A 14,177-nucleotide genomic window follows, 5' to 3' on the forward strand; every position below is an offset into this window, starting at 1 on the left:
AAATGCTTGCACATTGATTGACCTCTACCTCTACTTCTACCTCCACCTGAGAAGGATCATTTTATTTAGATATAAACAGGCTGAAAAAGTCAAGGGCCTCAGCCGGTTTCAGCTTCCTGGAACAAGATGCTGCTCTGCAGGTGCTGGGCAGTCAGTCACCTGGAGGATAAAGCAGCCAGTGAGTCATCCTGAGGAACACAGACACACGGACACGCAGATGTGCAGGACCCTTCCGGCCTTGTTGGAGAGCAGGTGTTACAAGAAACTCTCCAGGCAACCATCACTTCTACAATTAAGTTTACTGGGAATACTCTTTAAAAGGAAAACCAGAGGCTGGGGGAAAGAGGGGGAGTGGGCAGTAGGGAATTACTGTTTACTGAGTACAGAGTTTCAGTTTGGGATGGTGAAAAAGTTCTGGATTTGGATAGTGGTGGTGGTTGCACAACAATGTGAATGTACTTAATGCTACTGAACAATATTTTATGGCATGCATATTTTACCACAATAAGAGAGGGTGGGGGAAGGAGAGAGGGAGAGAGAAAGAACGAGGCAAAACTAAAAAGTAGTAAGATTTCTAGTAAATTCAATTGAGAGCCTCCTACTGCGTTCCTGAACGTGATGCACAAAATAAAACTGAATTTCTCAAGAAATACTCTAAAGAAAAGCATCATCTGGAACATGCTAGTGGCCTGCCAAAGACTATATGTCCCAACGGGCTATATTATGTAATCATGGGCAAGTTTTCTAAAACAATAGAGCACCTTCCTCCTAAAGGAGACTGAGCTCTTCACATAATTTAGTTCATAACTCTTCCCTGCAGTCCAAAAAGATGATCTCGTTATTATCATTATTATTATGGTAGCTATTTTGTATTTATTAAGAGTTCTCGGTGAGCCAGCTGCTATCCTCTCTTCCTTTGTTGTGGATGGGAACAAAACACACAGCAGTTCTGTGCATTGCTTGGGAAAGTTAGCAACAGGACCAAAATCAGAAGCAATGCCCAAGGCCACAGCACTCGACAGAAGGGGCTGTACTCTGCCCGATTTGGAGGCCCGGGCAAGGCTTCACTCCCCCATTCCAGATCCTCACCACCGAGCAGGGCTCCTACTTAATAGAGAACACATACTTGCTTGCCAAACAGTAGATACTTATTTTTGCACATGCAAAATATCCAAGTGGACTTAATAAAATTATATTTGAGGTTAAACCACAAAGATAAGAAATTTAATCCAGGGCCCCAATTAATTATTCTTTTTAAGAGAGTCTCAAATGTTTCCCATGTCTAAAGAGTTAAAACTGTGCATGGCCCTAAATTCTGTGCCTGTAATCCTGAGGGAGTTTCATTTCACAGGTTACAAAAAACCCCCAAATAATGGTAATTACATAGTAACTATTGATTGTTTAATTACTTGAGACTGCCTTATAATCACCAAATCATTAAGGGTGTTATGAGATCTAAAAACTACAAGTCACCAGGGTGCCAGTGCACCAAGTTATTTGGTAATTCACTGATATGAGATGGAAGGGAAGAATTTTGAACTAAAGTAATCTAAACACTTCTAAGGAAAGGTGGCACACATGTGCCAAGCCGATAATAGATGCTTATTCTAAAGGCTGATGTTGAATAAATGAACAAACAAGGTAAACAAAACCCCAGGATAGAGATAAGAGTGGAAGAGACTCCTCCCCAAAGGCAAAGACACCAAAAAGAGCCTGTAAGCTACCTGAGAGGCAATACCTTAGCCCAGTGGACCTCAATTCTGGCTTTGCATTAGAAGCATCTGGGAAGTGCTAGAAACCAGCTTTACACAGTCCTACACCAGACCCACTAGAACCAAATCTCTAAAGAAGGGCCCAGATATGTTTAGTTTTTCAAAGCTATCCAGATGATTTCCGTAAACAGTGAGGGCTGAGAAACACGAGTAGCAAAAAGAAATCCTACAAAGTCCCCTGTGGCAAGTTTTAGTAGCAACTCTGGAGGTCTGGCCACCCAGCAGAGAAAGTGACCTTCCTTATGCATATGGCACACAGGCTCACAAAGGTCTTCCCTCTGTGCTTACATGGCAGCCATCTAATTCATTACACCCAATGATCACAGCATGAGGTGACATTGTCTTGAGCCAAATTAGATGCAAAGAACATGGGGATTTATGAAAAGCTCATCAAGCCAACCCATTTCAAGGGTAAATGATTCTACTTATGAGGCAGGAGTAAAATTGTTACCTATAATTCTGGCCAACTGCAATGAAGGTACCTTCTGAGACTAAATAATAATAACTAAGTAATCCTAAAGTCTTAGCTATAGTCAAATGAACCTATGACTAAGAACAATGCTTTGCACGTGCTACAGCATCTTAGAGACATGTCTATTTGATGTTAAAAATCACAATTTCTGCACTCCTAGAAAAATAGTGCTTGGGTATTTTTGGCAGGTACAACTTTTTTTAATTGAATGAAACCAACCAGTACCCTTGGGCTATATCAATTTTAATAGATAATCTGTTACTATAAACAGTACGAAAATTATTTTTAAAGGTGATCGGCATACTAGACCTGGCCCAAGATCCTGGTTTATAGGGGAACAGGAAAGATAGCCCTGCAGCCATGTTTTATATAAAATGCCCCTGATGCGAAGGATGATACGGAGGCTGCGGCAATGGGGAGATGGGTACTCAGCTACGGTACCCGGACATAAACCATCCTGATTTTCTGTGTTCTATGGAATAGTTCCAAGAGGCATTAAAAGCAGTTACTTGGGTAGGGAGAGGAAAGGGGAGATTCCACAGTTAAATAAATAGGGAAAATATTGGGTAGAACAAAGTACTATAAATGCTAATATTCAAGAGTAAGGGATGGTTAGGAGCACTATGAAACCTCTTTAGTCACTCTATTCTTTTTTCACAGAGCTGATCTTGGGGTTCCACTAAGCACACTTTGGGAAATGTGACTGTCTAGCTAACAAATGTCAGTGAGGCAAAGGCAAAGCCAGAGAGACCTCCACTCAATCCAATGACCCTGTTTGCCTGAAGATCACAAAACAGAAGGGGTGCAAGAATGAATCTGTAGCTGGAGTCGGGCCACCCAGAGGGGACTTTCATGTACTTGGTAACACACAGCTTAATGGGCATAAGGATGAAGAAGAGAAAGGTCAACTCAGGATTAAGCTTCCCTAGTCCCTGTATACAGGACTCTGTCACCTACCTTGTAATAAAAGACAATAGCAATAATCAAACCTTAAGTGTACATAGCAGTTTAAATTTAACAAAATACTTTCATAGTCCTTAATTCATTTCAATCTCACAGTAACCTGATAGGATATATCAGGAAAGGCATTTTTATCCTCATTTTACAGATGAGAAAACCTGAAGCTCTAAGTGGTGATATGGCAAGCTCAAAGCTACGGCAAGTTAGAGGTAGAGCCAAACCCATAAAGACAGATCCTCAGTTCCTAAGTGAGGTCCTTACTACCCCACTCTCCTTACGAATCTCATAAAAAGGGCTCTCTACTTAGATCTTGTACTATCTTAAGGGGAAAAACTGTTGATTCTTCCCCCCAAATTTGTAAAATATATAATTATTTAAAAATCACTCTCACCTCACTAAAATCCCAGAGTGCTACACCCAGTTCTTCTTATCCTCTAATAATCTACTTCTTACAGATTATTGAGAAATTGGCTTTCTTTAAACAAAGAACAACTATAATCTACTTCTTCTTACAAATTATTGAGAAATTGGCTTTCTTTAAACAAAGACCAACTATAGTATCTGAATGGCAATTATGTCATCAAATGCCATAAAGAAGAATTAAGAATTGGATTTAATATAAATAATGCAATTCTGAACATACATAAAAACCAAGAACTCAAAGGTAGAAGGTGAAGCACAAAGATGTGTGTGTTTCTGACCTCATCTTCTATGAATGCTTCTTGCACATCAGAAACTCTTCTGCAAAACCAAGACCAAGGAAAGAGCTGGTAAGCTAGGCTTCCCCTGGCGCGTGTGTTTGGGAAGAAGAAAAGGTTGCTGAGTGCCTACTATGTGTCAGGCACTGGGCTGAGGGATTCCACACACATTACACTTTAGTTTTCATAACAACCCTACACTGTACTATTACTAACAGTACTGTTACTCAGAGAGCAAGTTGGCCATCTTCACAAAACTAGAACGAGGCAGAAACAGACTGGACGCCAGCTCAGTCCTGCTCCTAAGTCCTTTCCATTACACTCCTTTCCACTTATAAAAATGCTAAATTATACCCCAAGATATGCACGTGCCAAGGCCTCTAAGCTTCTTCTAAATCCCCTTCCCACAGTTCATTCAGGTCCCCACTCTGATTCACATTGCTCTATATTCTACACTCCCACTGTCTCTGTTTGCACATCAATTTTAAGAGTTTTTGCTATTTTCTCTTATGCTTAGAGAAGTGGTCCTCAGCTGTGGACAACTTTGCCCCTCAGGAGACAGTTGGCAATGTCTGGAGACATTTCTGATTGTCAGGACTTTGGGGTGCACTGGCATCTCATGCATGGAGGCCAAGGTTGCTGCTAAACATCCTACAATGCACAGGACAGCACCTCCACAACGAAGAGCTATCTGACCCCAATGTTTCTCAACCCAGTACCAAGGCTGAGAAATCCTGCCTTGAAGGGATAATGTGGTTTAAAAAATGTGCTTTAGTTTCCTCCCCTATAAAATCATAAGGAGTAACTAAGACACCATATATGAAAAGCTTTAGCACACAGTAAGCCTTCAGAGTCCTAATTAGTTAATCTGATTGCACACTTTTTAGAGTAGGGACCACCTCGGTTGGCTCTGCATTCTTCCCACACAAAGCACAGGGCTTTTTTCACTGGCACTCAACAAATGTGAAATAATGTATTCTTTATATTTGAATTTTTGTTTAAAAAACAAATGCCACTATTATTTAAGAAACACAACATTCTCCCATACTCACTCCTTACCGAACAAGAAGTGAATAGTATAATTCATGATTCATTAGAACAGAATATGAAAAGCTACATTGCATCCTGAGTATGTCATAGAATCACCTCCATAGCAAGAATATTAATAAGCCTACTATTAAAATGTTTTGTCTCACTTCAACAGAAAGTTTATTAAGAGATCACAATATATAGATTTAAGGAAATCTCATACAACAGGCTCAGATTCTTCTATCTATACCAGGTCAGTTTTGACCGTATCAATTGTCAGGTCTTGAGTTGAATTATTCAGAAACAACCTTAAACTGTAATCACAAGCATGTCAAATAAAAACAGCGAAAGTCAAATCTCAGAATGAGTATGTCAGAACTGGCTGGCATCACATCTCAGGTCCAGATCTTTGTGTTTTTTTACTTTTCTCAGTTTATGCATGTTAGAGTCGGCACAAAAACCCTAAAGTAAATGATTACAAAAAACATTAGGATTAACATTCACTCAAGTGGCCCTACAACAGGATAATCTACAATCATTTTTGCAGAGTTTCTGGAGGTGTGGCCCCAGGGCCCTGAACATCAGAATGAACCCATACACTTATTAGAAGTGCAGATTCCTGGACCCCAACCAGACCTACTGAATCAAAATTTGAGAGGTTAGGCCTGGAAATCTACATTTTTAACCATTTCTCAAATATTTGTTTTGCATAGTAAACTCTGGGAACCTCTGCCAGGAGGGTGAACCCCAGAAAATGGATTTGCCTCATTTGTAAATTTCCAGCATGTGTCTTGCTTCTACAGACTATCAATAATTAATTTAACATAAAATCCACACCCCTACCATAAAAAACAGGGAGAGAATTCTGTTGATGACTTTTGTCCAAATATGCACATCTGAAGTAAGCAGACTGATATTTTATGGGAAATGCTGAAAGAACTGGGAATGAATATAAATAGAATTATCAAGGAAGACAGAGCTCAATTCTGGGCCACACACAGGTCACCATCTACTATGTACCAGATGGGGGATACAGTGATGGCTAGATGGACTAGGTCCCTACCCTTATTTTTTCCTTATTATGCATTTAAATTGTTTAATATATACATAAACAAAGAAGTAAAATAATTTCGGAGAGTGGCAATGCCATGAAGACAAAAAAACACGTTGACAGAGAAAGTCATTGGGAGGTGGGAGGCAGTGGCAGTGGCTGGCTCTATTAGACACAAGGATGAAAAGTGGTTTCCTTGAGCAGGTAACATTTGAGCTGGGACCTGAAGGAGAGAAAGCCAGTCATGAGAGGGTTGAGGGGCAAGTTCTCTAGACAGAAGAAACTATTACTAGAAAGACCCTGAGGTGAGAAAAAGGTTCGCATGAAATTATTATTGAAATTAAATCAGAAATCAGATAATACATACAAAATGTTTCATGACATAGAAAGCTATTTTAAAGTATGAAGTATTATTTTTATTAATATGTTAGAATCGTTTCAGGGCAGAAGCCAGGATAATGAAGGACCTCAAGTCTAAGTCATACGAAGAATTAATTCAGCAACTGTGGCTACATTGCCTGGAGATGAGGAGACACAAGTATGTGTTTGGGGGAAGAAGGGAGAAGTCTTCTTCAAATATCTGAAGGACTATGTTCTTGTGGAAGAAGATTACATTTATTTTTTTAAATAGCTCCGAGGGAGTGGAACGAGCTTGAACCGGTAAACATTTTAGGAAGGCAGAATCTTGGCTCAACATGATAATGAACATTCAAAGGGAATTGCAGGCAAATGGAATGACTGGGAGGTAATGAATCCCACACAAGTGGAGGTGATCAAGGATGGGCTGAACAGACGCTGGCAGAGGCATGGTTGGGCCAGATGACCTATAAGGACCTTTGCAACCCTTTGAAAACACACACACACATACTCAGTCACAGTGTTCTCTCTCAACAAGTACTATAACCACCAATATGGCCTCTTTACTTCATACTTTACAACCTAGAGGAGGAGGTTTTAAGAGAAACCTGAGAGATACTGAGGAATCCACCATATTCCCAATTCACGTTGTCACCCCAGAATAAAGTACATCTCCATCTCTGCAATAACCAATATACAGTTCCAAAGGGCAAATTAAGAAACAGGATAGACTAACATTCATTTTTGAAATCTGTGGCTAAGATTTAATGGTGTTTTAGCAATAAACATTAAATAATTATTTGGACCTATTAAAATAATTACTCTATTTTAACAAAAATGTGTCTGGATTCCATTAGGTCCCAATAAGTGGCATGCCAATTAACAGCCAAAGCCTTTAGCAAACGGGTATGTGGCCTTTTGTTGGTTCATTTTTTTCATGGGAGCCATAGTCCCAAGAAGGTGATTTCCTCATTAAAAACCCTGACACAGCCTCTTTACTCTTCATTATTTATGCAACCTGTCTAGTAAATAAAGCAAAAAACAGATACTGAACTGCCACTTGACCACCTGGGACCAAAATGATAAACAAATCTAACCTTCCAAGGAGAGACAGACCAAGCTAGACTTGGGAGTAAGGCTAGAAGCAACTTTGAAAAGCTAAATGTTATTAATGACCTTTATATAAAATATGTTTCCACATCTAGATGTAAGTGGCTTATATGAAGATATACTTCAAGAAATACTCTCTTAATATCTATGTATACTTTTTGTTTATTGAATTAAGTCTACTTCTTAAAAACTACTTGTAAATAAAATTATATTATGACTCTCTTAGGACAGCTTATTAAAAGAAACTTATAAGAATCTTTCCAGAAAAGAAAGGCTACATCTGTATAATTGTTCATAAAATTATACCTCATTTTATGAAATCCAGGAACAACAAAAGCCAGGGTTACAAAAAATTTAAATCAAAGATTTAATATTTAATGTAAAGAAAGTATTTATCACAGACTTTTTTGGTATAGAAATCTGTTCCTAGGGCTTTAAAATTTATATTTATGTTTACACTATTTTAGAAATATACCTATTCCATAAAAGTTAAATATAACCTATAATGTGGACAATCACTTCCTCAATTATTTCTCTTTAGGTTCACGTGTATTTGAGTTCAGGTTTTGCAGTTTATTAAGCTTTGATCCTTCAGGGCTCGGAGTAACAGCAGGACTGGATTAGTGACCCAGAAAACCCAGGTGTCTCTGTTCTTGAGGGGGTGCCACCTAATATCATCTGGGTCGTCTAGAAACCAAACCCTTAACTGGGCATGGAGGATTAATCCTTCAGGTAAATCACTCCAAGTCCCCAAAACATTTATAGCAAACACTCTCACTTGACTAATGCACAGAAAAGCTGCTGTACCACAAAACAATACATAGGGCTGGTAAAAGAAACCAAGCCTCCTGTCTCAAAGTCCAATGTGATCACCATGGCCATCTTTGCAGTCTCCCCTCAGCTTGAGAGAGGCCAAATTTCTGTATCAACCACTAAGAGAAGGGCACCCTTTAGAACAATAGTGTTAACAACGTAGTTGGTGAATTTCTTTCCTCTCTGAAGATCTGAGACATCTTGCCACTTGTTTCCTTTTCTTTTTTTTTCAGGTAACAAGAAATTAGAGCTAATTTTGGATTTTCCAAACATTCTCATCCTTAATTGAGAATCCTTATCTCTTTGTTATCCTGCCTTGCAAGAGTGTACTGTCCACCTCTTAGATTAGTGGACAAAGCTGTGAATCATCTCCCAGATGTGTATTCTACAGGTGGGAAGCACAGGACAATGGAATGGACTATAAAACCAACAGCATTATACAGAGTTGCTTCTCCATATTGACAGCGAATCAGAAGTAACTCTCTACCTAAATCAGGGCTTAATTCATAAGCTCACATTAATTCACAAGTTCAATCCAACTTCTCAAAATGCAATAGCATGATCTTCCAACTTGATTATCTTCACTGGAAGTATTTAAAAGCATTTGCTGAGACACCTTTCTTTCTTGTGTCAGACAGAATCAGTGTCAAGTGAACAGCTGGAGTAGACTACATTTTGTCTAATTGCAGGGGGTTGACATTTTAGGAAATAATCATTTCTTGCAAGAGAGAAATTTTCCCCTGGAGTGGACACCAAAGGGTACCTCCTGGTAAATAAAGGCTTAAGTATTTATATATTTTTATATATATATATATATATGTATATATATACACACACATATACTTTTGACATTCTGTAGAATCGGAAATATTACAATCTGGATGACTTCTACAATAATTTTAATCAACTAAGAGAAGTTTAGGACTCAAAGAAGTAATTTTTTAAAAATAGAACAACAAGAGAGAATTTGTAGTGAAAATGCCATCCCATATCACTACCACTCAGGAAAGTGACGGATATTTCCCTTGAAATAATCATGCGGAAACAGTTGGTTTGTTTTGAAGGCATTTATTTCAATAGCTCATTCACTAAAACCCCCTGAGCTTTAGTCCAAAAAGTTAATTTCCATTTTCTTTTGATAATCAGGAGAATCAACCCACTTTTCTAAACAATCACTTTTTCAGATCATTTTCTGGGAGAAAATATGTTTTAAAAGCATGTTTGGAGTGAATTTGTAAGCACAAATTTAGTAAAAGGGAAAGAAGAACTTTTCATTCCTCAGCTCAATCTCAGCTCAAGTTTAACTTCTAAGTATTTCCGATCTTGTAAGAGTCGTTGCTGCCATTAGGCCTTTCTTTGTGAGGTGGCCAGTTTTCTCCTAACAGTGTTCACTAAATTCATTTAACTCATGCCCTAGGCCAGTGACAAATCTACTTTTCCAGCTGTGATACTTTAATAGCTTAAATTTCTAAAGTAAATAGCATCCTTCGCGCCTTTGAAAACCAGTTCTGGCAGTGATTAAAGTAAAGAAACGAAACATTTAAAGAGCTTCGGATATGCACCATCAGAATGCATGTGTCAGCTATAAGCTCTATCATATATAATGAAGGGAAATGCCCAAATCCCAGAATCCAGTTTAGGCAATGGGACTACAGATACATTTAAAAAGATGGAGAGTCAATTAACAAGTATATTATTTCATTTTAAATCTGTTATGAGACATGTATGAGTGAGAACAGACAGCACTGCTATTCCGCATTCATGAACCGAAACCACACATAAGCCATGTTCAAGCTCAAGGAACTTACCTTATACACTTGTCCGTATGTTCCATTGCCAACAAGTTCCACCAATTCAAAGATCCCTGCAGGGTCCTGAAAGAAAATAAACAATAAAAAGTCAAAACAATATGCTAGCCGTTGTCTTAATCAAAAGCAAATACGCATTTAAAATAAGCAAATAGATAACAACTTTAGCTTTGGGGGGGGCTCTGATATGTTAATATTAGAGAGCATTAAAATTTAATTCAGCTGCGGCTATGAAATGAGTCAAAATCTATTTGTTTCTAATTTACATTTCTATGAGATGTGTTTAAATCAGACAAAAGGAAACAAGACTTCGTTGAAACGATAAAAAAAAGAATTAATGCATTTCTCACTGTCAAATGGAAATACACTTGCAGGTACATCGGGCTAAACTGAAAGGCTCATCATCCTGAAGGGGTTCTAATTTTGAAGATCCTTCTGTTTGACATTTCTGAGCTGCTCATTGTGTCGAACACTGGCAGTTCAGAAAGGAGTGCTCCTGTGTTGTGGGGCAATCTTCCCTGCAGAAGTCAACAGTTTCCAAGAGAAAATGGAATCAACCTAACTTCCTCTCTCAGAAAGTATTTCTCTGGATTCATCTCCCCTCTCGACAATGCTGCTTCTGCAAAATACGCTTTTGCGGCTGGCCTCCAGTTCCTGCAGGACCTGGAGAGTCCCGGGCAGGAACTAGAATGCAAACGAAACCGGAGAACTATGCAAGTTCTTAGCACCGAACAGGTGTCTGCTAACCCTCAAGAGTCAGCTGTGTTGGAGCGCTCAATAAATATCCAATAATCGTGGATATTATTACCAAATTACCATCCCTGAAAGCTGAGAAGAAAAATCAAAGCTTTAAGATTCAACTCAGAGACAGAAAGTGCCTTTGACCTCCTCTGATTCCTAACTGGACAGAAATGATTTCTTTAAAGGCCTAGCTCATGAATCACAAACATACATGTCCACAGAGGCCAGGCAAGTAACGGAAAAGAGTGAGGGGGCCGCAGGGGCCTGTGACAAACTGAGGAAGTCACGTTCCCTTTGGGGGGCAGGGGGGCCAGCTGGAACCAATCGTTGTCATGTCAACCTATGAGCACAGTCTTGCCAGGTCTGAAGATTTTGTTGAAGAAAAACTACATTTTGTTTCATGTGAGATCTCATTTTTAAATGTTAGGCACGAACTCACTTTAAAAAAAAAAAAACTCTGGGGGACAAATGAAAAAAACGTCAGCCTCTGGCCTAAAAAGCATTTCCCCTCTCCAGTCAACAGGTTTACAGAGCACTGCCATATGGTGTGACAGTGACTGAGAAGCAGGCGGGGGAAAGGCTGGATTTTAGCTTCAGACAGGCCTGGGCTGAGCCCCAGCTCTGCCTTGTCTGGTGGCGTGATCCCAGATCTCTCCCCTGGGAGAGCAACTCAGTCTCCGCACAGATAAAACGGGGAGGACATCTACCCAGCAGAGCTCTGGGGAAGAGTAAGTGAGGGCCTAGCACCACACCTGCACGTAGTCAGCAAACCTAATATCGGACAGGAATCATTTTTAAGCTGAGGAATCCCACACCTCTAGTAGCATTTAAAGGGAGATGGGCTGCTATTCACAGGGAAGGGGACAAATGAGTCGGAGGTGACAAGTTAAAGCTCTTTAAAGTGACAGTCTTCAGTAAATCAGGCCCAAGAATAGCCCTTTGTGATGCGTCTTCAAAGATCTCACATAGAAAACAAATTTAAAAAGCAAGAAATAAGACAAAACAGCAATAGCTGAAGCACTTAGTCATTCACAAAGACTGCAATTAGCATTATCCATTGTTTTAAAGCCAGGAAGGCAAGAAACCCCACTCCAGACTCATGTCCCGACAGATGGAGAAGTCCAGAAGTTCCAGCTATGTCCCACCTGGTCAGGGAGGTGTGGACATCATCCCAGATGGAACCATGAGACAGGAGACCATGGGAAAAGGACCTAGAGCTCTGCAGACGGAGACCCCAGAGCTAAAAGTCACTGTCAAGGCCACCTGGGAGGTGCCTCAAGATGGGAAAGAAAAATCGTGTTTGTCAATCTACTAGGCCATTAGAGCAGCAGGTTTTACTACGAATGGAATTAGAAAGAAATGAGGAAAAGGGGGAGAAGTAGCCCACAAATGGTGGCAGCTGCTGTTTGTTTCTAAGCTGTGCTTCCCAGTAGTTTGTTTGTGCAGTGGTGTTTCTGCAACAAATTTCAAGAGAGGTCCTACATTTGCTTGAAATATCTCAATTTTGTGTTGTTTTCCTTTTTTTAATGTTTATTTATTTATTTATCTTTGGCCGCATTGGGTCTTCGTTGCTGCACGCGGGCTTTCTCTAGTTGCGGTGAGCGGGGGCTACTCTTCCTTGCGGTGTGTGGGCTTCTCGTTGCAGTGGCTTCTCTTGTTGCGGAGCACGGGCTCTAGGCACGCGGGCTCAGCAGTTGTGGCTCATGGGCTCTAGAGCACAGGCTCAGTAGCTGGGGCGCAAGGGCTTAGTTGCTCCGTGGCACGTGGGATCTTCCCGGACCAGGGCTTGAACCTGTGTTCCCTGCATTGGCAGGCGGATTCTTAACCACTGCGCCACTAGGGAAGCCCCTCAACTGTGTTTTCAACATTCATTTTTCTTGACTAAAAAAAAAATATGAACAAAAGAAAGGACATGTAGGATGGTGAGTACCAGCTGCCGTAAGGAGCCCGGGAAGCATAAGGAGGGTGGAAGGAGAGGCAGGAGCAGAAACAAGGTGCAGAGCGGGACCCACTTCTACACCCAGGGGTCACCCCACCTCACAGACCTCTCCTCAGGGCTGGGGTGTAATGGGCAGGTCTCAATATGAGCCAGGCAGCTGACTCCTAGGTTCCTTCCTCTCCTCAAACAATCCATTCATAGGCATATTGGTCCAGCCAGTCGGAGCCAAGAAGGTTCAATGCCAAGACTTTCATTCCAGCTGCTGGAAGAGAGGCTCTTCCCACTGGACACATCAACGGGCTCAGAAGCAAAGATCAGAGGGACTACAGAGTTTGATTGGCATCCCGCCTTGGGTAAGCAACCAAACCGGAAACAGTCGTCAAATTAGGGTGGTTCCCCGGGAAACAGACTCTGAGAATCACCAAGATTTACACAGAGGGTTCACTGGGATGTGCCTCATAACCAACGCTAGTGGGGAGTGACTGAGGAAGGCCTGGACTGAGCGGATGACGGAAGTCAGTGCAATGCAGTGGGACCAAGACTTCATCTGCTCCCACAGGAGCTCTAGAGTTGGGATGACTCTTCAGAATTACCCTACCTTGAGGCATGGGGGCCTCTGTACTCCACCTCCATTGACTAGTCATTGCGTGCAGGCTGTCCCCCATCCCCGTCCCAGAGGTTATGATCTTGGGTGAAGGGACACTCTTCAGCCGAGGACAATTCCCAGGTGAGAACCATCGCTAGCCGCCTACACTCCCAGCAGGTAGACCATGAGCACCTCAGCAGTGGACAGGGAATCTGGGTGACACACCATGGCATCCGCTACAAGCATCGTGGCTAGAAATGAGGGCCCACTTGGAACTGGAAGAGAAGTCTCCAAGCATCTACCTTCTACAGTATGCGGATAGTAATAAGACAAAACGGCACAATTAGAGTCATGGTGTTTGCAAGGAGGGAAGAGAAGTCTCCAAGCATCTACCTTCTACAGTATACTGATAGTACTAAGACAAAACGACACAATTAGAGTCATGGTGTTTGCAAGGAGGAGGCTCTCTGAGACCCTAGAAAGCACAAGGCAGAGTTATTGTTCAGGGACACTTGAACTTAGCACTGACTCTTAAGCTTCCCTATTCCCTCTCCCCCAATCCAAGTACCTGGACAGCTGGATGTTTGTGAATATTCCCTTACACAAATGCATATAAATGTCAGAGACTTTCTTGGGGAATACTGATATAGCTTGAATGTTGTAAGCATTCAGCTGTGTTCTCCATTCTTGCAGGACTCTAAAGTAACTTCTCCTGGCTCACCAGGGACCTCGATCTCTTGTTCATAATGGTCTCTTCTCAGTCTGTCCTGGTTGTTCCCTCTGAGGCACTGACACTGCTGAGCATAGCCACTCTTGTTGAAATCCACCCACTCCTTTCTCT

The 14,177-nt window shown here is 41.0% G+C and overlaps 1 protein-coding gene across 4 annotated transcripts in view; it reads right to left on the reverse strand.

Annotated features, from left to right (window-relative positions):
• Nucleotides 1-14,177, reverse strand: part of TNIK (TRAF2 and NCK interacting kinase) — a 407,791-nt gene that overhangs the window by 308,423 nt on the left and 85,191 nt on the right. For all 4 annotated transcript variants that reach the window (XM_036850972.1, XM_036850970.1, XM_036850971.1 and 1 more), the window contains exon 2: nt 10,071-10,136. In XM_036850972.1, coding sequence (XP_036706867.1) covers nt 10,071-10,136 — 66 coding nt within the window. The remainder of the gene's footprint in view (nt 1-10,070; nt 10,137-14,177) is intronic.

Source organism: Balaenoptera musculus, chromosome 4 (genome assembly GCF_009873245.2).
Source record: "Balaenoptera musculus isolate JJ_BM4_2016_0621 chromosome 4, mBalMus1.pri.v3, whole genome shotgun sequence".
NCBI classification, from domain to species: domain Eukaryota; kingdom Metazoa; phylum Chordata; class Mammalia; order Artiodactyla; family Balaenopteridae; genus Balaenoptera; species Balaenoptera musculus.